Source organism: Nyctereutes procyonoides, unplaced genomic scaffold, assembly GCF_905146905.1.
Source record: "Nyctereutes procyonoides isolate TBG_1078 unplaced genomic scaffold, NYPRO_anot_genome, whole genome shotgun sequence".
Taxonomy (NCBI): domain Eukaryota; kingdom Metazoa; phylum Chordata; class Mammalia; order Carnivora; family Canidae; genus Nyctereutes; species Nyctereutes procyonoides.
The window spans coordinates 38,962,637-38,990,095 of NW_026575049.1; the positions used below are offsets into that span (position 1 = coordinate 38,962,637).

General features: G+C 48.1%; 1 protein-coding gene across 6 annotated transcripts in view; it reads left to right on the forward strand.

Moving 5' to 3' along the window:
• FHL2 (four and a half LIM domains 2) overlaps positions 1 to 27,459 on the forward strand; it is a 68,446-nt gene that overhangs the window by 22,302 nt on the left and 18,685 nt on the right. The window contains exons 1-3 of one of the 6 annotated variants that reach the window (XM_055327876.1): positions 6,539 to 6,556; positions 6,710 to 6,795; positions 24,013 to 24,192. The exons of 1 other annotated variant lie outside the window; for it this stretch is intronic. In XM_055327876.1, coding sequence (XP_055183851.1) covers positions 24,037 to 24,192 — 156 coding nt within the window. In that variant the 5' untranslated portion in view covers positions 6,539 to 6,556; positions 6,710 to 6,795; positions 24,013 to 24,036. Of the gene's footprint in view, positions 1 to 6,538; positions 6,557 to 6,709; positions 6,796 to 10,102; positions 10,515 to 10,963; positions 11,052 to 24,012; positions 24,193 to 27,459 lie in introns of those variants that run through there. 4 more of the 6 variants (XM_055327875.1, XM_055327874.1, XM_055327878.1 and 1 more) reach the window with 4 other exon arrangements.

Genomic DNA, 27,459 nt, shown 5'->3' on the forward strand with positions numbered 1-27,459 from the left:
CTGGAATAAAAATCTTCTTTGTGTGGTCTTGCAACATCTTACCTGAGGCTGGCTTACTATGTAGCGTGCCGCTTCCCAAGAGGACAGGGCATATTTCCATCGTGTCACTTCAAGGGCTGGAAGCTGTGGCTGTTGTGTCCTGTGCCGGGCTTTGAGCACGGTGGGTTTCTACCCCACAGCGTTATTCACTTCACTGCTCACTCCTGAGTGCTTCAGCGTGGCCTTCGTCCTGCGTGGACCCCTCGAGTTGCCAGCATCGCAGAAGCACAAGCTGTTACAAGAAGACCTGAGTGCCATAAACTTCCCTCTGCTTATCTGTGCCAAGGAATCCTTCTGGTCTGACAACCCAGCGTGTTGGTTGTAGACGCCAACATCATCTAGCAGTGTCATATGTGACATATTTCCCGGAGATGGGCAGTGAGAATAGACCGCAAAGGGCCTCGCCCTAATAAATCCGCTGGCAGGCACCTTCCCAGCATCCAGAGCACTAGCTGTTGATGGACTAGCCCTACACACTCACTTAGGCTGTGTGGCCCCCAGGCCTAGTTGGGGTTATTTTTCTCATCAAGGCACATGCCCCATTATCGTCAGGACCATGAAAGGAGGCGGACAGGCCAGGCTTCTAGAAGGTGGAGGAGTTGCCTGGATTTAAAACCCCTCAGGTCTCCTTCTAGCTGGCGAGCTGCTTCTGCCTGGGAGACAAAGCTCTTCCGCTGCCCTCCCACTTTCCTGTGTCCTAACCTTGGTGTGAGCTCTTGGTGGGCTCTGCCTCCCGAATCACACGTGGCTCCCGGCTCCACCGGGGTGCACATGGTCATCCCAAGGTCCCCCACCACAGCCTGGTATTAGGCCGGGGTTCCTGGTATTCCTCGTCCTCTGGAATGTCCCTCACTCTGGTTAACTTGGCTTTAAGCCAAGGAATGAGGCAGGAGTCGACTTGTTCTGCCCAGGAGGCTCCTGCCCAGCTGTAGCTTTGTTACCTGCTCCCATGGAAAAGTGCAGCTATGTGCTTTTCCAGACTGACTCACCAGGCAGCTCCGGGACACCAGAGGAGTCCACCAGGGACCAGAGGCAGCTCCGGGGTGACTCTGGCGTCCCCCTCTGCCTCCTCTCTCTGGGACCAGGAGGCTCGATAGGCATTTAAACAACAGCATTGGCACATCATAAATAGTGGCAGACCGAATGGTGACTTCTGCTGGTCCTACACACAATCACTTGAACAACTCTTGAACAAAATGTGCGATTTACCACTACCTCAGGAGCTGACCTAAGGAGCTGGTAAATGCCCTCTCCCTTCCCAGGTTTGCTCCCTTTCTGGGCTTATACTGCCGTGGCCTCACTTGGAACAGCTGAAGCTAAGTGTGCAGCTAGGTCATGGAGAGAGTTTTGGGGTAACTCTAGCTTCTTCCTCTGAAACCATTCCCAACTTCCAGGGAATAGTAGCCAGGTGCAGGCCCCTTACCTATTTCCCAGGTGGAAGGAAGCCTGCTTTACCATCTTTTTCTTCTTCTCTTCCTCATGTCTCTGTTTTCTTACAGACAGTGTCCCTTTGTTCTCATAGGGATGGTTCTTCCCAGCAGGCCTCTGGGGCCCCTTCTCTCTGTCCCAAAGCTTTGTAACATTGTCTTCTTTTGAGCCACAGTCTCCCTCTGCCCTCCCTGCCACCACCTCTCGCTGCCTCTGTGGCCCTCGGGGAGGTGCCCTGCATTACTGGGGGCTGCCACAGGCTCCCCCTGCCTCCCCTGCACCAGTGCTCTGTTCCCCTGCCACCAACACGACTCCCGCTAGAGTCTGAGACAGAAGAAATAAGTCTTCCAAAGACTACATCTAAATTCACATCCACCTCTTTCCTACACGAAAAAGTGCCACCATATCAGCAGTCAAAAAAAAAAAAAAAAAAAGAAAAGAAAGAAAAAAGAAGGAAAGAAAACATTTGTTGTAAGAATGATAATGAATGATAGCTTCTCTGAACTTTGCATTCCAGAGTCAGGGATGTCAAGTTTACATTCACTATCAGCCCAATTAGTTGTGCCCAGGCAAGGAGACTCAGTCCTCCCTCTGCCTACGCATGCCCCTTGCAAGGGAGCAAGAGAGACCTGTCCAAAGTAAAGGAGCCCTCACAGCAAGCCCAACTGGCCGTGTGAAAGGCTACTTCTCACAAGTGGAAGCCGTGATTCTGCAAGTACAGCATGCTGGTCCCCCCTCGGCTGGGAGGTGTCCAATCCTACTGCCCGGTGATGTGCAAGTCAAAGTTAGGGCCGCAGGACTTAGAAATCCGCATACTTGTCTCTGGGAGTGTGGATGGCAACAGTAAGAGGGGGACAGGCTTACAAATCTAGTCTACCTTTGGGAAGGATTATATATTGACGATACGAGCCAATGGGGGCAGTACACCAGTTTTTCTTTCTGAGTGACTTTTCCATGAGACAGTATGGTTAGAAAGCAATGAGCTGGGTGCTCCTATTTGGGCTCATTTCTGCAGCCTGCCAATCAAAAAGCCTGCTTCGGGGGTGAGGACGCCCCTCTTGAAAGCTACAGCAGAGTTGTTATCACTACATAGGCCACTGCAATTAGACCTGCTTGGACAAACGGCCTGCCCCACAAGCGCACACAGCCGCAGCAGACAGAACCATTTCCCATTCTGGGAAATTACCCATTTCCCTGGGAGACAGAACCCTTGTTTTGTCCATCCCTGTTTGTATAGACAGACTGCCTTAAAGCACTTCCTAGCCAATCAAGCATGCCCCAACCACAGTTTTAAGACAAGGATTCACTGCATTTCGTTGCTGAAAATGAAGGCTGTGCTTTCGTGTGCATGACCAGCTTAAGGTCATCCCTCAGAGAGCTGCTTTCTTCACGGTTGGGTAGGGCCCAGGCAGGAGGTGGCAGGGGCAGGTCAGGAGAAGCAGCCCCTTCCTCAGGAAGAGCCAGACACTTGGAGGCAGAAGGACCATCACAAAAGCGTCCACATGTTGACCCCCCACAGCCTGATTTCAGGGGCTCACAGTCCCCGTGGAAGATGCAGCTGGGGTTACTCCAGCGAATGCAGGGAGATCAGCTCCTGGCTCCCATCCACTGCTGCCCCAGAGGACAGGCCCTCCTCTTCGCTTTACTGCGAGTGCTCGAAAGTCAGATCCCCAAGCAAAGCTCAGATAATGGAACTACCCAAATGAGCAATGGGATTGATTTGTTTGGTTCAAGCAGGCCCAGATGAGCCCTTGTACAGCAGCCCTGCATTGGTTTAAGCATTTTCAGGATACCTGAATTGAATTCAGTAAATACTGCCCGAGTTGCAGAGAATACAAAAATGAATGCGTCCATCCCTTCCCATAGGGGCTCACCCTCTTTCCTTTGTTGTTATGAAGAAGGGAAAGATGAGACAGTATGGAATGGTCAAAAACGTGGATGGGAACCACATGCCACCTTTCCAGGGGAGATAGTCCCTCCGAGTTTCAGGAGTTTGTCAGCAAAACAGAGAGCAGAAAGCGGTCTTTTCCCAGGGGTGGAGGTGGAGCAGGTGGGAGCCAAGAGACAGGGTGGGAAGGGGTCTCAAGGACCTCCTGACATAGGCGGGAAGCCCCTGTTCTCCTGACTTGATGACTTTCAAAAAAACCTCTTCAAAATAGAAACCCTCCAAGCCTTTCCCTCGTCTGCTTTCAGCCTGACCTGGAAACTCAAGGGAGCGGTGACGATACAGGGAGATAGGCAGGCCACACAGGCAGGGTGGGAGACAAAGCCTCAAAGGGTAACAAGGTCAGGGAGCCAGCTGTGGTAAGGCGATCTGCAGAGGAAAGCGTAATTTCAGATTTTTGAAAGGAAAGTAGGAAAAGACAGGACGAGGACAGGAGGGAAGAAAGAAGGAAGGAGAGAGAGAACAGGAGAGAGGGACAGAAGCAGGGAGGAAGGAAGGGAAAGGAAGAGGCATTCACTGAGTTTAAGGACAGCTAACGACAGATTTGGGTATCTGACAGTGATTTGCCGCTGGAGCCCCTCCATCCCTGCAGGAGGCGATGACTAATCTGGAACTGTTTCAGAGTCATTCCTCGGCATCTCTAACTGTGCAGAAGTATCTAAAAATATTTGTGCGGTTAGGATGGCCCAGAATCTGAAAAGATTCTTTGGGGGGCAAATAGGAACTGCCAGGATCCTCCCAAGGTCAGACATTTTAGGAAATCTTTTCCTGGTTTTCCAGCAGGCAAGGACCATTGCAAAGATATAGGACAAAACCTGGCTGTCCCAGAAAGCCCCGTCGTGACTCCCAGGCCCAATGTTAAAGCACTCTCTGAAATAGGTGGAAGACAGCCCTCCAGCAACGTAAAACACAGCTCTCTGTCACACAAAAGTCACACAGCACGCTGCTCACAATCATTTCTGTCACACAGCACACTGCACAATCATTTCTGTGATAAGGGACGGTTTAGGGATCCCTGGGTGGCACAGTGGTTTGGCGCCTGCCTTTGGCCCAGGGCGCAATCCTGGAGACCCGGGATCGAATCCCACGTTGGGCTCCCGGTGCATGGAGCCTGCTTCTCCCTCTGCCTGTGTCTCTGCCTCTCTCTCTCTTGTGTGTGTGACTATCATAAATAAATAAAATTTTTTAAAAAAAAAGAGACGTTTTAGAAAATGCTCAGTGATTAACCGTAAAAATAACTTGAAGAAGGACTAAATAATTTCAAATAAGCCTTTAAGGTGAGAAGAGAGGTCATCCTTTGTTTCAGAGGCTAAGTAAAGAGGACACACCAAGGTCATGGGTGGCACACATCCAGCTCCAGTTCCACAGGAGCACCCGGGCTGGAGCCCAGTCCTTCCCTCCATTCCTGGCAGCCCAGGCTCCTCCTAGCTAGACCACTGGATTTTTTTGCTAATGATCCTGCTCAAAGTGGAAATAGTACATAAAGGACTTTGGTGGCAGGGAGAGCGGGCAGGGGATTTTAAAGTTCCAGCGTTGCCTCATAAAGTTAATTCACAAAAAATAATTGTGACTTCAGTGTGGTCCAAAATCAACATTCTGAGAAATAAGTGGGCACGAGATGCTCCCATTTCAGGGACTCCAGAAGAACTGTCAGAGGCCCCCCAGAAAAGCGCTTCAGAGAATTTAGGGAAGCAAACATGGTTCATTCAAAATGGGATTTTGCAACGTTTGCGCGGACCTTGGGCATTTACACTTCTTTTACATGCGTTTTGGTGAACGGATAGAGGAAAAAAGAATAAAACAGTCAGCAGAGAAGTGCTTCAGTTACTGCAGAAAAGGGCTGAAATCAGAGACAAAAAAGATCTCAAATAAGAAGCAAGCGTTTCCAGGGCCACATTAGAAATAGTTTTCATCCGAAACAGTCCAGCAACATTTCCTGATCCCCAACTGCCCTCTGAGCCTGACAGAAATGAACCGTAGTGTGAATGGTTTCATTTTATTGGCCATTAGGCTGCCAAATAGGATCTTTCTTAAATGACTTATCAAAGCCACAGTGGAAACTTGTATGAAATGCTCTGAATCAGCGTTAACCAATGATAGCAAACTCAGAAAATCATGGAGTTGTTTGTGGATTTGGCCTGAAGTCAGACATGTTTTGAGGTTTTGAACACTGACTACTTGCATCCCTTAAATCAGTTTGCAAAAAAAGAGAGAACAAAGAAATAGGATACGGAAACCTCAGTCTTAAGGAAGAGCCAAGCCCCCCCCCCCCCCCAACCAGAGCATGGCAGGGTGGGAAGGGAGGGAAAAGAGTTTGCCTCTTCTGAAGTGCTGGGCTTTCCTTGAAATCCTTTTTTTTTTTTTTTTTTTTTTAGATTTTATTTATTTATTCATGAGAGACACAGAGAGAGGCAGAGACACAGGCAGAGGGCTAAGCAGGCTCCCTGTGAGGGGCCTGATGTGGGACTCGATCCCAGGACCAGGGATCATGACCTGAGCCAAAGGCTGATGCTCAGCCACTGAGCCACCCAGGCATCCCTTCCTTGAAAGTCTTAACAGGCAATGTTTGGGGGCCTACAAGAAGGAAGCTGTAACCAGACCAAATTCCTCTGGTTTGCTCCAGGGGACATGGGTACCAAGCTCAGGGGTACAGGCAGGTGAGCACCCTGCCTGCGTGGTCATCTTTGATAGAAGTATTCCTGCTCCATCCAGGCACATTGTGTTTTTAGAAAAAGTGAGCCCAGGAGTCTGAGCCAGTGTACTCAGGTGGTGCTGTGTCATGGGGAGGCATGCCCAGACCTGCGCCCCACCCCGCTCCCTTCCCCCGGAACATAGCAAGAGCTCAGGGCTTAAGGCCAGCTTTTATGATCTTAGACACTCACCCTCCAACCATCCGAGGAAATTAAGAATGATTACCTCTGAATCAAGGGCAAATCATCCAACAGCTTCCTGCCCAGGGTTTGAGAGGGCAGACTGCCCAGGAGAAGTCCTGCTTCTGAAATGGGAGGAGTGCTATAAAAATCCTCATGGAAATGGTCAGTTAGGGTAAGGGACCTAGGGAGGTCTGAGCTTCCGCCCATGTTTTCACGTGTTCCTTTCTTCCCCATGCTGGTGAGGTCTCCTAGCACCTTCGAGGTGGCCCAGGTAAGGAGGAAACCCCGCCTGCTCCCCCTTACCGGGTCTACAGGCCTGACCACACTTCCAGAAGCTGTGCCTTCCTCTCTTGGCCTCTGGGAGGAGAGAATTAGGTTTCAGCATTTCTTTTTTTTTTTTTTTTTTTTTTTTTTTTGGTTTCAGCATTTCTATCACTGAGACACAGGCTGTGAGCAGTTGCCTTCTAAGTTTTCTACTTTGTGCTTCCCTCCCATGAAGTACATGACAGAGTAAGTACTGCTTGTGATTGGATTGGAGAGTTCCAGAGCCCAGTCTGTGTTTAGAGTATCTGTTTCCACTCCCCCCCACCCCCCGAAACTAACATCTGGGTTTCTGGTAAATTACTGAGTCCAGAGTTGGAATCCCCAGGGAGTATTTCACCTTAAGGCACTGTTAGTCATCAGAATCACCTGGAGGGCTTGTTAAAACGGGATGTTTTACTTCTAATCAGGTTCTGAGTGATCCCGGCGCTGCTGGTCCCAGATCATACTTTGGGACCACCGGCCACTGGGCGCAGCCTTCCCTTTCTTTCCCCGCTTCCTAGCTACCCCATCCCTGAAACTGCCCCCCATGAGAGAAGTCAGAGTGAGGATACTGGCTGGTGGGGGAATTACAGAATCTTAATTAACAAGAGAAGCTTGAATTATTTGAATTACCTATCAGAGTTGCCTCTATGCCTTTCCCAGGAAATGTAATTCCTTAATTTCTTTTCTTCCACGAATTAAACTTTTATCCATAGCAGAGCATTTTTCTGTCAAAAAGACAATCTTTTATCTTTACAATAACAACCTCAACTTCCTTCCTTCCTTCCTTCTGGTGAGAATTAAGTCTGTTTTCCTTCTTTTTCTATTGAGATATAATGGACATATAATATTATGTTAGTTTCAGATGCACAGCATGATGATTTGATAATTGTAGACACTGCTAAATGATCACCACAGTAAGTCTAGCTAACATCTACCACAGTTAACATTTTTTTTTCTCGTGATGAGAGCTTTTCCGATCCACTCTCTTAGTAACTTTCAAATATACAATACAATATCATTAGCTATAGTCACCATGCTGTCTATTACCTCCCCGGGACTCATTTATTTTATAACTGGAAAATTGTACCTTTTCACCACCTTCGCATTTTCCTCTTATTCTCGATTCATCTTCCCTTTACCGTCAAATAAAATACCATGAAATAAATGTCCATTTTTACTGAGGACCTACTATGTGCCAAGGACTGCACTAATACTGCTTAGTGATTTATAGGAGTCATCTCAAAGGATCTCCCCAACAATTTAGCAAAGTAATCTGTTATTCACCCATTTTACATATGAGTAGGTTGAGGGTTAGGGAGGTTTGGTGGTTGCCCAAGGCCACAGAACCTCAGTAAGTCCTAGGTAGGACAGGGATTCAAATCCAGACCTTGATCCAGAGATCAAGTTATATTGTCATAGCATTCTATTTTCTATAATATTCTATCTGCTATACTATAAAATAATCAGTTACAAAATGAAAGACTTGCCACATATTAAACAAGTCTTCTGTGATCCATCCATCCTTTCGATATGTTTTAATTAAGGCACATACTGTGTGCAATGCCCTATAGTTAGGCCCTGCAAATACAATCGTAGAAAAGATAGAACCTTTCAAAAAACATTTTACCAGACTGTCTAATAAAAATTTATTTTATTATTTTTTTAAGATTTTATTTATTTATTTGAAAGAGTAAGCACGATCAGGGAAAGGAGCAGAGTGAGAGGGAGAGAGAGAATACTGGAGCAGATTCCCTGCTGAGAAACCCCATACAAAGTTTATCCCAGGACACCAAGATCATGACCTGAGCCGAAGGCAGACAACCAATTGAGCCACCCAGGCACCCCCAAAATTTATTTTTAAAATAGTTCGTCCGTTGATTAAAATTGTTCCAGAAAGTGCATACCATTCAACTCAGAATTATATTCCTCCTGCCTCTATTTCTAGCAAACCTCCTTGATTTTCTATAGTTAAACAAGTTTGTCTCGTGTTTGTCTTAAAGGAGCATGTGTTGCTTTAATTTTTAAAATATTTTTATTTTTTGAATGAATAATATATTTTTATAGCACAAAATTTAAAAGAAACACAAGTATATAGAGTAAAACTTAAGCTCCCTTCTATTCCTGGCCCTCACCTCCCCAGATCTCCCCAGAGGCAACCACTATTACATGCATACATTGTCTTCCTCCCTTTATTTCTTAGCACAAATGGTTGCTTAATATCCACTTTTCTTTCCATGGACATAACTTGGAGATCATGCCAAATCAATAAATATAGCTACCTTGTTCTTTTCAACAGCTATATATAGAAATGACTCTACCATGTACCATACAATATTTAACTAGTCCCTGTTGATGAACATATGACATGGTCCAATATCTTACTATTATGAAGAGTTCCACAAGGAGTACTGCTCTATGTGTATCAGTTTACACATGAGCAAGTCTATCTGTAAGATAATTTCCTGTAAGGGGAAACGTTGGGTCAAAGTCAAATGGTATGTGCATTTGTAATTTAAAAAAATGTTCCATTACAGAATTTTTCAAGCATTACAAAAGGAAAGAGACTAGTATAATGAACCCCACACACCCATCACCCAACTTCCAGTTATTAATCCATGGCTGATACTATTTCATATATATATTGGCCGTATTCATTCCCACCGCAAATTATTTTGCAACGATTTCGGACATAATGTTATTTCACTGGTAAATATTCTGGCGCTATTTCTGAAAGCTAAGGGCCTTAAGAATCTCTCTCTGTGTGTATCGTTTCAGTATCACACCTAAAATAAATTAATAATAATCTATTTATGTCATCCACTATCTTGTTAGTGTCACACTTCCCCAAATTGGCTCATGAGAATTTATTTTTGAAATAGTGTATTCTTTGTTTCAAAATCATTCAAACCCATCTTATTCATTGCAGCTAGTTAAGTCTTTTCATTTCCCCCTCATCTTTCCCTCTCTCTCTCTCTCTGGGAGATGATTCTGTAACTTGCAACTCTACAGACAACACATCTAAATAACTGTCAGTGGGGAAGAGGCTTGTCTGCACACACTTCTCTCAAGATACTGGCCCGCTTTGCCTATCAGCGGGAATGCAGGTCTGGAACGAAAGCTTCTGTTCTGGGGAGAACCTGTCAGGTTCAGGGAGGAGTGGGGGAAGGCAGGCTGGCCTCACTGATGTGGCCAGTCTCAGCCCTCTGGAAGCCTGGTGGGAACAGGGGCATTTCCTGTCTGCAAGCTACTTGCAGGGCTCTGCCATCTGACAGACTCTAGGTCAAATCTCAGCTGGCATGATTATTCTCAGGAGGCCTGGAGCAAATCTCTCTGAGCTGAAATTTCCTCCCCATCAAACTGGGGTATTAATCCTTATCTTCAAGGGGTGAGGATCAAACGATAGAACACGCAGAGCTAGTGCACAGTAAGGGTAGCTAATAGGACTCTCCAGCTCTGTGATTGCTCGATGGAGACCCACGGAGAGTCTGAAACAGCCGCAGACATGGAGCGTCAACCGGGAGAAGAGAATCCAGCAGCTCTTCCTTCTCGGAGGCCCACTGCCGGTTAAATAGAACAAGCCTGCCCACGGGACCCTGCTCTCCCTCTGCCGTGCTCCCATCAGCTCCTCTTCCCTCGGCTGCACGGCGGTTGGCCACCCCCTCCAGAGCAAACCCTTCCACCGTGACGCCCTTCCTGCAGGTTGAGGGGTGCCGGCCGTCCCCGGGACAGGGCTGGGCTCTCGGGGCGGGCGGCGCTCTCTCCAGCTCACCTTTGTTTCCTCGCCCCGGAGGAGCAGCGGAGCGTCCCTCCAGCCCCTCGCCCCCGCCTAGCGGAACAAAGAACCTGGCGCTACCCGTCCCGGCCCTCTGCTAGGCTCCCCCGACGCGGGGACCGGTCTGCGCCAGAAGCCCAGGACGCCCCAGGTGCGAGTACACCCCAGGCTGGCCCCCTGCGGGCGACCCCGACCCGTGGCCCCGTCCGCACCCCGCACCCCCCTTCTCGGGCTCCGGCTGCCGTCGCGTTCCCCGGACCGGGCGGGGAGGGCGCGGGTGGGGAGGCCCCTGCCTCTGCGCCCCGAAGGCGGAGACCCGAGCGCGGCCCTGCCCCCCCCCCCCCCCGGCCCTTTGAGCCTGCCCCGGAGCGCCGGCGACCCCCGCGCGCTAGAGACCGGCGATCGCGGGCCGAAGCACACAAAGAGAGTCGGGGTCCGCGCGCCCCGGGCCGCGGGAGGCCGCCGGGAGCCCCCCCGCCCCGCGCCCCCGCGCCCCCGCGCAGCTCCCGCGCGCAGAGCCCGCGTGGCCGGCGCCCGGGAGGCGTGCGTCTCCTTATATGGTCAAATGACACGGCGGGGTTCTCTCGGGCGGGAGCCGCTCGCTCCACCCGGTCGGCCGCCCGCCGCAGCCCGGGACTCCGCCGCCGCCGCCCCCGCCGCCCGCCGCGTCCCCAGAGCCCGCGCCGCGGTGAGTGCGCTCCGCCCGTGCCGCCGGCGGCGACCCCACACCTCGGGGCCGGGGGGCGGAGACCTGGGGGGACACCCGGCGAGGGGGCGCAGATGCGGGGGAGACCCCGGAGAGGGGGAGAACCGTGGGGATACCCGGGAGGGGGAGCCGGGCATCGGGCCTCGGACGTGCGAGACGGGAGACAGATGCGGGGCAGACCCGGGACGCAGAGGCTGAACCTTGGGGATCGGGCGGGAAGAGGGGGGAGTAGCTGCGGGGTGACCCCGGGGACAGGGGGGCAGAAGCCTGGGCAGCCCCGGGGAGAGGGGAAAGTAGCTGCGAGGTGACCCCGGGGAGAGGGGGGCAGAAGCCTGGGCAGCCCCGGGGAGAGGGGGGGTGAGCTAAGGGGTGACCCCGGGGACAGGGGGGCAGAAGCCTGGGCAGCCCCGGGGAGAGGGGGGGTGAGCTAAGGGGTGACCCCGGGGAGAGGGGGGCAGAAGCCTGGGCAGCCCCGGGGAGAGGGGGGAGTAGCTGCGGGGTGACCCCGGGACTGGCAGACTAAAGGGGAGCAGAACTATGAGGACACCTGAGCGAGGGAGGGGAGCCGAGCCTTGGGGGACCCGGGCAGAGGGGCGCCGAACGGTGAGGAGAGCGGGGCTGGGGTGCGCTGTAGGCGCGGGAGGGAAGCCCGCAGGCGTCGGAGCCCTGGCCAGGGTCGCCGCGGGTGGGAGCAGGGCCACCGCCACCCACGGGAGAGCCCGGCACTGCGAGCCACTCGTCCAGCGGGCGGGCGCGCTGCCTGCCACCCGCCGGTGGGGGTGTCCCGGGCACTTCCCTTCAGTCCAAAGACGTGGAGCTCGGGAGGTGGCCTCAGGCATTGACTTGTGTGGAACTTAAAAGACTGAACTATCAGATTTTTAAATCTGGGCTTATTTTAAACTAGAAAAAATCTGATCTTAAGCTATACTCACATGATATTTTAGCGTACCTGAAATTTTGGAAAGAAAGTGTTGTATGTCCTTTCGTATTTAAATCAAGAATCAATCAGGCTTATTTTCAGATCCCAGTCTGGGTTTCCATTGGAGCTAGCCTAACCCAGGCTAAATGAAATGCATCCGCTGCCTACATGATGTGCTCCTATGGTGTGCACTCCCCTGCATTTATTTCCGGAGGTAGTAAATCAGGGCTGGGGCTTATAATCAAAAGAACTGTGTTGGGAACACAAGGCCATATACTTCTTGAAGCTTTGGCTCTAGCTCTGCTTACCTGTGTTTTCTAATAATATGTTAGGGGCGGGGGAAGCTCTGATATCCTGAAGGTGATTTACACCAAACAACATTTGAGGCAAGTCTTAGAAATACAGGGATTTCTAGCCTGACATTTAAACTTCCATAGAATCAGACTCAAGGGAGAACATTTCATTGTACATTTATGTAAAAAAATTTTTTCATAGTGTTTTCCTCTGAATTCGTTCACTCTGAATTTTTAAAGAGTATCAGTTAATACATTTGACACTGGAATGACGTGGAGGTTAGGGGTGCAGCCCCCCCACCACGCAGTTGAATATCCAAATATAACTTTTTACTCCCCAGAAATTAAATTACTGTTGACTGGAAGCCTTACTGATTGCATAAAGTTAATCAAGACATATTTCGTATGTATCATACACTGTATTTTTACAATAAAGTAAGGTAGAGAAAACATTTAGAAAATCATAAGAGAAAATACATTCACGGTGCTGTATTTATGCAAAAAAAATCTACATATAGAGCATGGTTCAAACCCATGTTGTTCAAGGGCCAAGTATATACAGAATTGGATTTATTAGCATGCCATCCTTTAAAATGTTTTTACACAGTAGCATATTAATAAGGCCTAAATTGGCTTATTATAGATCAGGCTTTGTTCTAGGCACTGCCATTTAGTCTCATTTAATCTTCACAAATATGCTGTATGACAGGTGTGAAAGGGCAGCCCAGTGGCATAGCAGTTTAGTGCCACCTTTGGCCCAGGGTGTGTTCCTGGAGTCCCAGGATCCAGTCCCATGTTGCACTCCCTGCATGTAGCCTGCTTCTTCTCCCTCTGCCTGTGTCTCTGCCTCTCTCTCTCTCTCTCTCTCTGTCTCTCATGAATAATTAAATAAAATCTTAAAAAAAAAAAAAAGACAGGTGTGAGAGACCTGTGGGCATGCCTGGCTAGAGCAAGGCTGCCTTACATCACACTCCTCAACTTGAGGTGTGCAATCTCCACTAAGTCACCTCATCTCTGAGTACCCCAGTTTCTTCAGCTGGGAGACAGGGAGGTGATCATGGCCTGATTGAAGGGCTGTTATCAAGCCTGCACATCATAAGTAGTATCCATATTGATACCATCCTTGACTTGGCAGAGAAACTAAAGCACAGTGAGATCAAAATAATTTTTATTCCAGATGTTCCAGCCAGTAAATGGTGACCCTTTGATCTGACCTCAGGCAGCTCAACTGTAGAGCCTGAGTTCTAATCACTAAAGTGCTGGGGTCATACCTGAATGTTTCCATGAGGCCTTCTGCTGCCTCGTTTGACTCACTATTGCTTGTGAAACCACTTCCGGTACTGAAAGAAATCTGAGTGGTGGACAAACAAAGCCCTATAGGTATTGAAAAATAATTAGGCTAGGCATCAGGAGGCCCGGGTTGTTGTTGTTGTTGTTGTTCTTCTTCTTCTTCTTCAGATTTATTTATTTATTTATTTATTTATTTATTTATTTATTTATTTGAGAGAGAGAGAAAGAATGTGCAGGAGGAGGGGCAAAGAGAAAAAGGGAGAGAATCTTAAGCAGTCTCCCCACTGAGCAAGGACGTGGGGTTGATCTCGTGACCCATGAGATCATGACCTGAGACAAAATCAGGATGCTTAACAGATTGAGCCACCTGGGTGCCCTAGGAGGCCTGGGTTCTGTTCCTGTTCTGCACCTAAGGATGCATTACCCAGCCTCTGAGGCTAGGGCTGCTTCATTTGTCGACAAGGGGGCTGGAGTAGGTAAGCTTCTCTTTGCCGCAGATGCCAGGAGATACAAAGTTCCTTGAGCTTGAGTGAACAAAAAGAGATATTGAATATTTCCTGTGTCGTTTTATTATGAGAATTCTATCAAAGCCCATTTATCATGTGGACTTCTACTGAGAAGCCACTTCCTGAACATGACCACCTAGATCAAAATGCCCAGGCTCTTCTCTAGAAGACCAAGAGCTTGGTCTTCCAGGAGAACAAGCTGGCATTGTGACTTTGGGGTGAATCACCAGGTGCCTCTGTTGTCCTGAATTGTGGACTTTTACTTTGGCCCCTATGCTGGCTGATTCTTTGTCAGCTTGACTGGGCCACAGGATGTCTAGATAATTGTTCAGACATTACTTCTGGGTATATCTGTGAGGGTGTTTCTGAATGAGACTAATATTTGAATCTGTAGACTGAGTGAAGCAGATTGCTCATCCCAATATGGGTGGGCCTCATCCAATCAGTTGAAGACCTGAACATAAAGGCTAAGTAGGAATTCCTCTCGCCTTACTTTTGGCCTGGGATATCAGTCTTTTACAGTCTTCAGACCCAGACTGAAGAGAAGACTAAGTAAAAGAGCACTCTACCTGCCTGACTGCAGAGCTGGGACATTGGTCCTTTTCAGCCTTTAAGCTCAAACTCAGCTCTCCTTGAGTCTTTGGCCCAATGACTCTTTTTTTTAAGATTTTATTTATTTATTCATGAGAGACACACAGAGAGAGGGGGGGGTAGAGACACAGGCAGAGGGTGAAGCACGCTCCATGCAGGGAGCCCGATGTGGGACTCAATCCCGGGGCCCCAAGATCCTCTGCCCTGGGCCAAAGGCAGGTGCTAAAGTGCTGAGCCCCCCAGGGATCCCCAGGCCCAATGACTTTTGAACTGTAATTTACACCATTGACTCCCCTGGTTCTCAGACCTTCTACAGATCTTGGGACTTCTTAGCTTCCATAATAGTGTGAACCAGTGCCTCGTAACAAATCTCTTTACATATATGGTGTATACATGTATATTATAGACATATAATAAGTATGTGTGTATATATATGTGTATATATCCTGTTGGTTTTGTTTCTCTGGAGAACCTAATACAACTCTTTAATAACTTTGCTTCAAAATTCTTCCACCAGTGAGGCACCCGAGTGGCTCAGTCAGGTGTCTGACTCTTGGTTTCAATTCAGGTCATGATCTCAGGGTCATGAGATCAAGTCCCATGTCAGGCTCCACATTCAGTGGGGAGTCTGCTTGAGATTCTCTGCCTCTGCCCCTCCCCTGACTCGTTTGCTCTCTTGCTCTCTCTTTCTCTCTTAAATAAATAAATAAATAAATAAATAAATAAATAAATAAAATCTTTAAAAAAAAATCTCCCATAAGCCACACTCATGTTGTTTAAAAATTCCATGACTACCTTGCTACTACTGGTGGTGTGAATTTTCTTTTTGCTGTAAAATGTGGCCCCCCTCCTGGAGATCTAAGGAAAGATCTGGGGCAGGATCTGGTGTCTCAACCTTTAGTTCAGTTCTCCTGAGTTATTTGCACACCTAGTCTGAACTTGGACATCATGTGTCATCACACTTGTCCTCGGCCTTTGTAATTCATATGTTCACAACCCTGGGTTAGTCTGTGGCTTAAAGATCTTTAGGCTTATGGTACTGAGTGAGGCAAGTGATTTCTGTGCCAGTAAGAGAAGCAGCTGTCCATTTTTTATGGGTAATAAAATGAATATCACAGGGCATCCTCGGAGTCTGGACATATTTAGGTTCTCAGTCAAAAAGAAAATGGATCTGTCTGTGTGTGTTGATACAACTTTTGGAACCAATAAGAATTAGTCAGCCCATGAAGAAGGGAGCAGAAGATGTGCAAGCCTGTCCTGACAGGATCCCACTGCAGTGTGCTAAAGAAACACCATGAAGAAAGAGGACCTGGAGAAGGAAGAGACCAGTTGGGGCTCATAGCAGATGGAAGGCTGGGTAGACGGAAAGTAAACAATGGGCTGCCTTTTGGAGATTGGGGGAGACTGATGAGAGAGAGTAAGTGGATTTCCTTGTGTTCCTGTGGGAACAAAGCCTAAATAATGTGTTCACATGTTCCCAGGAAGGTGGTGACAGAACCATAGGGTGGGGCCTCCCCAGAGCCCCCACACAGGGCTGATTTATGAGCCTGAGTCAGCCCGCCATTCTAGCTGACCTAATTATACTTGTCTTGCGTTGACTGAACTGACATGTTTTCAGATTAAATGACAAGATAGTATCTTCAAGGTGATTTAAATTCTTTGGAGCTAGAACTATTCTGGAACTCTTTAGTGATCATGTGTTTTTTTCCCCAGTCTCTCAAATGCCTAAAACAGTACGTGGAGAAAAGTGGTTACTCAAGATATTCTTATTGACTGGTCTTAAAAGCCTGTAGAACATCAAACCAGTCTCACCACTCTTATATTCAGACTTAAAGTCAGAAACTTGGTATTTGTCATTTTCTCATTTCTTTTCTTTATTCAGTATTGCAAAGATAACCCAGAAGATAGCGGTTTACCTTAGTCAAGCATTGTCTATCACATAAAACATTTCCTTTCTTTTTTTCCCAAAGATCAATTTATTTATTTCAGAAAGCTGCAGGGCAGGGGGTGGAGGGCTGGATGCTTGAGCAGGGGAGGTGCAGAAGGAGAGGGAGAGAGAATCCCCAGTCAGACTCCCTGCTGAGTGCAGAACCCTGACATGGGCCTCAGTCCCAGGACCCAGAGATCATGACCTCAGGTGAAATCAAGAGCTAGCTACCCAATAGACTGAGCCGCCCAGGCACCCGTAACACAAAATGTTTTCTTAAAATTATCAGAGAAAAATCAAGATTTTTTTTTTAAGTTTTTGAAAGTTACCTGTTTCTGTACCAAATTATAAAACATCCCTGACCCCTGCCCATGTACTCGGTAAAGTCTCATTAAATTAATCCAGACCTATATCACATAGTGATAGGCCTAGTCAATCTTATACCTTACCAACCCTCTAAAAATCAATTTCAGGGGCACCTGGGCAGCTCAGTCAGTTAAGCATCTGCCTTTGGCTCAGGTCATGATCTCGGGGCCTGGGATCAAGCCCCACATTGGGCTCTCTACTCAGCAGGGAGTCTGCTTTTTCCTCTCCATCTGTCCCTCCCCCCACTCATGCTCTCTCTTGCTGTCTCTCAATAAATAGATAAAATTTTGAAAAATGAACTTCAAATTGATTCTAAATTCATAATTATGTTCTTTCAAATAGCAAACTCCTTGAACTTGGATCTCTCTTTTTTTCCTCAGAATTCTTATTTAAAAGAAACAGTTCAGCTAGATTAGTAGAGTGTTAGAAGTGAGCCATATTTGTGTGTCAATACTTCTGTCCATAGGAAGGCATACTGGTGCGGGATGTTCTCTAGCTATTGTTGGAGGTGTGAGAGCTGCTGCTCTTGGACAAAGGATCTTGGATTTATAGGCAAGCTGCATCTGTGGAGAACATCCAGGGCCTTTCCCTGGTGTCTGGAGCCTATAGCAGGGGATCTAGCGCATTCTTCACAGAGATGCTGGAAAGTGTCTCCTGGTTGGTTTTTGCTTCTTGACCTGTCCTGGGCTGTGCAGCTGTGTGTTCACATGAGTGTAGAGTCCAAACACAATAAGTAAAATTCTACCCGCTGTGGAAGCAGCAGTTTATCTGGAAGGGGGAGAGAGGCCAGAGACAGAGGAGAAAGAATGAAGCCCGTGGTCTGTTACATTAGAAATTTTAATAGCATCAGATGCCAAACCACATTACATTTTGGGTTTGGTATGCAAAGGGAATTGTTCACACAAAACATTCCTCATTTTCATTCTTGATTTTTGCTCACATGTTTGTACTCTCCATCCATTTGTTCATTCATTCCACAAGTATTAATCAAGCGGCTGACTGTGTTTATCACCTGGGGGTGAGGCCACAGCAATAGGCTTACCTTCACTGGTTTGGTGGGGGACACAGGTGGTCACAGTGTTGCATGGTGTCATGAAAACAGTGCATTTTAAAATACATTCTTTGAAAAGAGCCTACATACAACAGACTGATTTTCTGAATTCTGTCCAAAAAGACTGTTGATAAGCAATGGAATTTTCCACCTGGGTCATTTAAAAACAGACATGGTTTCAGCAGAGGCTAACTTGCAGACCCAGCTGCTCGTGTTCTGGGAAGGATTTGGGAATATTAGCAGATTTCTCTTTAAGAACTGATGACATCCGAAAAGTCTTATAAAGCAGGGTTGATACAGAGAAATAATTGGGTCTTGAGGAAGAGGGATATGGCACCTCTGGGGCGGATTGAAGTTGGTAGCTGAATAAGGGGAGCTTTGGAGACCATGCTTGAGGGAGACCTCTTTTTGCAAATCTGGCCTTTTTTAGGCAAGCCCCTGTGGCCCAGAAGGTGCCCCTCTGGGAAGGACAGGCCCAGTACCTGGCACTCTTGGGCTGGGCAGCTCGCCAGCCTCCTCCCCGTATTCCCAAAACATCACTCCCGTTAAAAAAAAAAAAAAAAAAAAGTGCATGAGCTACCTGGCTCTTTGTGTCCTTGTGTCTTTTTACCTTCTTCCTTTTTCTTTTCTTTTCTTTTTTAAGATTTTATTTATTCATGAGAGACAGAGAGAGAGAGGCAGAGACAGGCAGAGGGAGAAGCAGGTTCCATGCAGGAAGCCCGATGCGGGACTCGATCCCAGGACCCCACAATCACGACCTAAGCTGAAGACAGATGCTCAACCACTGAGCCACCCAAGTGTCCCTCTTTCTACCATTTTTCTTGGTAGAAAAATGCCTCTTCCCATCTCTCTACTTCTCTTTCCTTGCCTCTTCCCATCTCTTGCCTCTTCCCATCGCTATACTTCTCTTTCCTCTCTCTGTCCCTCTCCCCTTCTCTGTGTTTCTCTTCTGTGTTCCCAGCTCTGACACTGGCCGCCCTGCCAAACTTTGTTTCCCAGTTTTAAAATCTGCAGAGATAAAAATACCGCACATTTATAAGCATGGGGACTTTTAAAATAATAGTAAGGTTTTTGGTAAGGGAGCCTGTGCATCACTGCTCCCCTGCTCTTGGAGCCTTGGTTTTTTTCCACCCGCCCCAAAGCTGGGCCCGTGGGAGACCCCCAGGGCCAGGTGCCTCCCCACCTGCAGCCAGGCCTGCGGTGCCCCCGGGGCCCTCTTCACTCAGAGCAATTAGCTGGCCAAGCCACACCTGTCCCCTGCCAGCCAGCTTTTCCAAATATCCTGCTTGCTCAGAGCTGAAGAGGGAATGACGTCAGAGGATGAGTTGCCCCTGGCAAGGGGCGAGAACTCCAGGACGCTGTAATTTGGAGTTGGTTCAATGAAATAGCAAGTCAGCAGCCACACCTCTGCTCGGGCGCCTCCTTGCAGGCTGCTGCTAACCCCTCTCAGCAGGTCTGTGTCCCCGGACGGGGCAGGAGCCTGGTCTAAGCCGTCAGGACGATGCGGAGCTTTAGACACAGGAGGCAATAGTACCATGTAGGTTGAAAGAATCCTTATAGACCCAAGATCGTCCTATTTTTATTCAGAGGAATGACTCCGAAGTAGACCCGAACACCCTGGAAACATTTTTAAACAGTCAGTGCCAGTGGGGTTTGTCTTCATCATCCCCCACCCCCACCACCAGTGGCAAGGTCGGGCCTTCACAGGGTAAGCTCTCGGCTGGGCCCCGTGAAGCCGTTGCCTACAAGGCGAAGCCAAGTTCATGGTCAAGACTACAGGCCTTCCTTCCTTTGAACTTTGACTACCTTCTCAGTTCCTGTGCTCGTCCTCCCCTCTACACATCACGCCTCAGCCCTGCCATCCACCCCCTGCCCTGCAGTACCACCTGGTTTACCCTTTTCCAGCGCGAAGAGACATCTCCAGGAAGCCTGCCCTGCCTTCCCATAGTACCCGCTGTGTCTCCCCATCACTGTCCTGAGCGTGGAGCTTGGTAATCTGTTTGATGCACAGTAGACTGTTGAGCAACAGGGTTTGAGCTGCACGGGGCCACTTTTACAGATTTTTTTCCATTAAACACTGTACACTACAGTAAATCTATTTTCTTTTCCTTGTGATTTGCTAAATAATATTTCTTTTTTTAAAGATTTTATTTATTTATTCATAAGAGAGACGGGGGGGAGGGGGGGCAGAGACATAGGCAGAGGGAGAAGCAGGCTCCATGCAGGGAGCCTGACATGGGACTCGATCCAGGGTCTCCAGGATCACGCCTTGGGCTGAGGGCGGCACTAAACTGCTGAGCCACCCGGGCTTCCCAATATTTTTCTTTTTTTTTTTAAGAGATTTAATATATTTATTCATGAGAGAGAGATAGAGACACAGACAGAGGGAGAAGCAGGCTTTGTGTGGGGAGCACCATGTGGGACTCCATCCCAGGACCCTGGGGATCACACCGTGAGCCAAATGAAGATGCTAGAGCACTGAGCCACCCAGGTGCCCCACTAAGTGACATTTTCTTTAGCTTACTTCATTGTAAAAATACAGTATGTGTAATTCATATAATATACAAATACATGTTACTTGACTGCTGGCATTATTGGCAAGGCTGTTAGTAGTTAGGGTTTGGAGGGGGTCAACAGTTACACGTGGATTTCTGATGCTTCAGGTTGTTGGTGTCCCAACCACCACATTGTTCAAGGGTCAACTGGATATCTGTTTTCCTCCTAGGCTGCACGTACCTTCAGGGAATGCCCGTATCGTATTCATCTCTGTATCTCCAGCACTTTGTATACCTCTGACAACAGTTCCAGCTCAGCTGATGCTTTTGGAAAGAATAAATAATCAGAGGATGTATAGGATTAAAAAATGCAAAGTTATGGGGACATTTTAATGTAGGTCTATAGATACATGTTTCCCATTAAAAGGAAGCTTAAGATTGGTAGTGTAGGTTTAAATACTCACTCTTTAATGTATTTTATTTTATTTTTAATGATTTTATTTATTTATTTGGTAGAGAGAGAGCGGCAGAGGGAGAGGGAGAAGCAGAGTCCCCGATGAGCAGAGCCCCAGCATGGGGCTTGATCCCGGGACCCTGGGATTATGACCTGAGCTGAAGGCAGACACTTAATCAACTGAGCCACTAAAGTGCCCAATACACACTTTTTTAAAAAGAATATTCTATCTGGTAGTGTCTAATTAAGGGAGACCTGGAATTAAATACTTGGTAATAGAAGTCTTTGGTTTTATCATTAGCTTGTGGTCTACTTACTTTGACTCCCAGGGTCTGTGCTTCCTATCATTCTCTGGGAACCCATAAGGGGACCTTCTCAGACTGAGTGTATCGTGCTCTGTCCCTCATCGGTGACGGGTGCTCATTTTATGCCTTAACCCACTGGTTTGACAGAAGTGCTTTCCTAATCCCTAAAACTGCAGCGACTTCATAGCAAAGATAAGGAACAAGGTGGGAGATAGAGCCACCGTCATGAGAATCCCTCTCAGCCCCTCTGGGCAGGTGGCAGCCGCTCTGCTAGTCCTGCTGGGAGTAGGCGTCAGTGTTGGTGACACTTGTCTCCTGAGAGCCTTGGTCCTGCTTTGAGCAGAGGCAGGGCCTCACGTGTCCTCAGAGTTTACTCCGGTAGATTATTTCTGTCCCGGGCCCGTGGAACTGGAGGAGGTGAAACACATATGCCAGGTACATGAGCAACATCATGATCATTACGCTGATGGAAAAAGTTCATCCCTTTCATTGGCTTGAGAGCGTCGAAACGGCCTCTGGGGAGATGACCAGTACAGCCCGTATCCTTACCCTAGCAGGATCCCACTGTGTTTCGTCCCAGCCCATGTGGAACCACTTTTTGATTTAGATTGCGAGTTTGTGTTTTCTAACACAGGTGGCTTTTTTGGGAAGAAAAGCCCATGTGAATCCTCCTTTTTCACTACTATTCCTGGGCTCTGGTTTCTCCGTCCATACAATGAGGTAGTTGTCACAGATAATCTCGGGAATTGTGTCCAGCTTTTAAAATTCTACTTTATAGTTCTGTCTCCTTTTGTTGTTCGTATTTCAAATCCTCAAATCATTACTCTTATATTTTTGTGAGAAGAACAGGCAATCAGCCTTTAATTCCCCACAGGTAAATGGCAACCTTTATGGGAAAAATATATACGTTGAAAAGACAGCTCTCGATTGTGATGACATAAACGATTGCCATTTTCAAGGGCCGATAACTAAGAAATTACAGGAAAGCATTGAATCTTCTGCCAATATTGCTGCCGCAACCTGAGAAGGCCTGAGTACAGAGGATATTTATACATTGGGTTTCAGAAGAATAATTCAAATGCACAAGAGCCTCATCTTGTAATGTTATCACAAGAATGTCCAGACAATGTTTTCTTTAACTCCGGGAAGAGCAATTTAGAAGGCTGGATTCTGCCACATGGGTCCAGCTGCATGTTTAATACTCTTGGAAAAAAAATGTTCTATAAACACAGAAATCACCAAGCATGGATGCTTGAAGGATATTTCTTTCTTTGCTTACCGTTGTCAGGACCATGTATACACAAGAGCACAAAATTAATAAACACGATCAAATTTACTGTTATTATAAACCAGGCAGCAATATTTTATTTGCACCACAGGCTTTTCTGGAATTTCACTCTTCAATGGTTCAAAGCACTGGACATCGAACCAAGCGTAATTAGAGTTCTCGAAACGTGGCTCAGAGTTACATAGTCAGTCTGCCTAGGTAACAATTTGTAAAACTTGGGGATCCCTGGGTGGCGCAGCGGTTTGGCGCCTGCCTTTGGCCCAGGGCACGATCCTGGAGACCCGGGATCGAATCCCACATCGGGCTCCCGGTGCATGGAGCCTGCTTCTCCCTCTGCCTTTGTCTCTGCCTCTCTCTCTCTCCCTCTGTGACTATCATAAATAAATAAAAATAAATAAATAAATAAAATTAAAAAAAAACAATTTGTAAAACTTTTCACTTTTAGCCAGTGAAATACTGCCACATGGGAAAATATTCCTAAAGGCGACTGAGTCTGTGTTTTTAATGCCCAGGAGCACATCTCTGCACCACCCATGCCCACAGTGGCTTGAGAAGCTCCTCCCCCCTCCCTCTGCCCGGTCTTGTCCCCCCTCTGCCCCTGCACACTCTCTGCTCACCCTGGAAAAAAATGCAGGGTGACTGGCACGGAGCTGCATTCCTGTTCCTCTCTGAAGGTCTCAAGGTATTGTCTGGAGAGCCACTGACTGCATTTCCCACTGTGTGATCATCTCTGTTCTTGGAAGCCAGCCTCCCCCTTTACCCTGCTGTCTGGATACCTGGGCAGCCCAAGGGTAACCTTTTCATAGGGGAGAAGTGACTCGCCCCCCGGAACACATGATAGTTTTTCTAGTGCAATGACAGGTTGTGCTTCCCAGTGTCACATCACGGTCAAGGGTAATGCTCCTTTGGCACCTCAGGTTTATCAGCTCCCATCCCCCCTCCCTCTGGACACTGTGGTTTCTTACTCTTCAAATTTATGCATTAGCAAGGGGAGCTCATGGAAAATACTTTTATAGAAATGAACATATTGTTTCTATCCCGGCCTTTCTATTTTGGGGGTAGGGAGAAAGGGAGGATGTAAGGCCGCGTCGCACGTTTGAAGCACACAGCCAGCCTTGCCAGGGTGAGAGCTCTGATGCTGGCTCTCCCTGTGTCCAAAGTTGACATAGCTTTTTGTGACACTATCAACAATGGTGGGGACTTTTAAGTAGTGGAATGCGTTCAAACAACAGAACTGCCCCCAGGCTCTCGCTCTCTCTCTCTCTCTCTCTCTCTCTCTCTCTCTCTCTCTCTGTGTGTGTGTGTGTGTGTGTATCACTGAAAATCACAACTGTTGAAAGGCTGAGTTTCAGTTCTTTACCCGGAGGGGATCCCATCCCTTGGTCAAAGATGACAAGAGACAGCAGGACGGCATCGTGACTGTGCTCACAGGGACCTGTACTCTCTCCTTTCTGATAGGTTGCTGAAGAGCCAGGAGTCACCATGACCGAGCGCTTTGACTGTCACCATTGCGAAAAATCCCTCTTTGGCAAGAAGTACATCCTGAGGGAGGAGAGCCCCTACTGTGTGGCATGCTTTGAGGCCCTCTATGCCAGCACTTGCGAGGAGTGTGGGAAGCCCATCGGCTGTGACTGCAAGGTACCCCTGGGTCTCCCCAATCCCCGGCAGCGCCCACACTACTCTTGGATCCCTCGAAGCTCCCCAGAAACCATGGGCTTCTGTGGGGTTCGTGCTGGAGCTCTGAACCTTAGTGCCTATTGAAATTCTGTCTCTTGAGCCCCCTCTGATGGGCTCGTTCCCTCCAGGCAGCCTTTCCGAGCCTCCTCCCTGCGGCTGGTCTGTGCCCACACCTAACTCACCTGGCTCATCCGGGGCAGAATGCAGAGGGCTCTGTGCCGTGCTCAGCCTAGCCTTAGTCCAGCCTGGACCACCGAGAAGTGCCCCTGGAGGTCCCCCCTGGTGGCTGGGATCTCTGATAGCTTCACCTGCTTATCAGTTGCTAAAACCCACTTGACAGTACTATAAGTGATTGTCCTCCTTGGAGCCACAGAACTGGTACAGAATGGGGGCACTTGGGGAGCTCCCAAGGAATCCCCAGCTTCATGGACTTCAGGGTCATTCGTGGCATCTTGGTGTCTCTTTTCTGCTCTCCCCCCTTGTACCCCGCAAGGGCCCCTCTCCTCCATGGTCATGAACGTCAGGACGTAGCTGCTGCCTGATTGGGTCAGGCCGGGTCTGCAGCTGGGCAGCTCCAGCCGAGCCAGTGCACGTTCCTGATGTTTCTGTCCTCTAGCATGTCATTCCCAGGAAAGGCAGGAAGCAGAGGGCCGCACCATCACTTTCTGCTGCTGGGTATTTGGTGACGGTTGGGAAACAGCTCCCATCCTGTGTGGAGAGAAGCCTTTGCCCCAACAGAGATGAAGGCTCTGCAGCCTGGGCCACTTGAAACCAGGCCACAGCCACGTAACTTCTGGCTAGGGACAGGGGAGCCCTGCATAAAAGAAACCAAACAGCAGAAGTCCTGCATAAACTTCAAAATGTGCAGAGGGTGGGCTGCCGTGAGCAAAAAAGTGGCTGATCTTGCTAGTCTGAAAAGCTAGATAGCATCCTGTCTGCAGTGTTGTCTCATGTATGTCTCGTTCTCCCTCGTGGGTTCTTAGAAGGCTTTATTCTTTATTGACCAGGCCAGACATAAATATAAACTGCCCAGTTCCAGTCCTGGCTCTGTCTAACTATCTGTGTGAGCTTGGGCTGATTTCTTGATCCTTTTGTGCCTGTCTTCCCCTTTATGAAATGCAGATAAAACAGGTGCCAACTTGGTGGGGTTACTACAGCATGTGGCTACGAAGCCTCAGCACCCCAAATAGCAGTTCATGGTTTTGTAAACTCCATCTAACTACTTACTCATTACTCTTCCTGCAATGCAGTCCCTCCACGCACCCTCTGGAAGCTTCGCCCTCTCTCTCTTGATCCATTTCCAGAGTAGAAACATCAATAAAAATGTCCAGTAGGAGGAAGAACTAAGAGAGAGAGAAAAAAATAATTCTTTTATAAAAATTTAATAGGCTTAAGTAGGTGAGAGGTTCAAATATTTTGACAGAAAACAACTCTGGTTTAGAGGAAACGTTTTGGATATTTGGGACTAGTCATCCTTGACCGGAGGCTAAAGTAAAAACAAAACAAAAGTCCCCTCTCAGTTCTCCAACATGATTTAGTGCAAAGACCCTTAAAACTAGTTTCCCTTCGGCACATACTTGATGCGCAGATAAACAAGAATCCCCCAAATGGGGCCAAAATCAACAAGACTGCTGCAAAGCCAGGAGTTAATCATGCTGAACTTTTCAACCCAGATTCACGGTTTATAATACATGGAGTTCCGCCGTGTGGTTGTCTACATTTTGGAAGGAAAAAGGATGCCTACTTGAAGTTTGACTTGGCTATTTGGGGCTCTTGAATATTTGGAATTGTTTGCTTGACTTTCAGAAGTAATTATGTAGTTGACTTTGTGGAGGAAGCAATGATAGGAAAAACATTCCTGTTATTTCAGGAAGTAGACCCGAAAGTCCTGGCTTGATAGAGCCACTGAGCTCACAGATGTGGGGGCTCTTCCCTTTTCTTAAAACAGCAGAGTCACCAGGAGCCCCACTCACCTCCTCCTCTGAAGGACACACTTGCACGTGTATATAGATTTGAAATACTGGCACACCGATGGGTGTTGAGTGACTTTTATGTGATATAGATGAGATTTCAGGACCTGTCTCCGTAGGTAGCTCCCATACGTTTGAAAACGTTTCTGTGCGCTTACTCAGATGTATTTGCTATTTAGGTTTAGTTGCTCTGAGGAAATGGTGCGCTCTCCAAGGAGAGAAATCATTCACTTCAGGACCAGGGGAATAGGTGAGAGCGGGTAATGCAAACAAAATTTCATGATCCTCTAACATTACCCTGTTCCTGAAATTTTTCTTGGACATCTGTGGATACTAGCAAAAAAAAGTTTTTTGGCCTGATTACAGATATTTTTGGATGGATCTCCTTAGATTCGGAGCTTCAAAAAAATCAAGAAACTAAGGAAAACGTAGGCGGGGCCCGTAACTCTAGAGACAGCTGCCAGTGCTGGGCACTTCACAAATCAGGGACTTGAACGACCTCTGGGCCACATGGCTAGCTCAGTTTGTTTCTAGAACACACTTTCTAGCTTCTGAGTAATTAGGTGGGAAACACCAAATTGATAATCAATTTGGCGCAAGTCCACCCACCAAACTGTTTCTCAGCGAACATCTGGAAAGCTTTTAAGGATCAGAAAGTCTCTGGGGTCCTTGGGCAGAAAGCAGCCAGGCAGCTGAACCGGGAGGCGGAGGCTCTTACCTGTCCACGTGAAATCTCGATGTCTCTGCCATGCTTCCAGAAGGCTCCTGACCACGGCTGGTGTAGGAGGCATGAGGTCAGATTGGAAACGCCCGTTCTTCCCGCCCTGGAGCAGGACTCAGGCCTCCCTCCGCCCGCCCTCCTGGGCCTTTGTGGGAAAGGCTACTATTCCAGACACGTTCCAGACACGTCCTCACCGTCCAACTCCCACACGCAGCACTTTTTTATTTGTTGAGGTGATTTTTAAGTGCTTGGTGAGTGAATCATCTTTTTAGAGTTTCCATGTAATTTGTCCGCAAAGGTTGTCATGAGCGGTGAAACTATGCTGATTTATTTAGACATCCTCCCGTCAGGGAAAAATCTGTTTCTAAGGGGAAATGAACGAAGCAGGATCCTCAGAGCCGGGAACGAGGCTGACCAGGTGGGGAACCTCTCAGGCCCCGAGAAACCAGAGGGGCCCCTGGCAGGCAGGCCACCAAAGGCACACCACGTTCGGCGGTGACGTCCCCCCCGGGGGCCTCGAGCCTCCGTGCCTGGGTT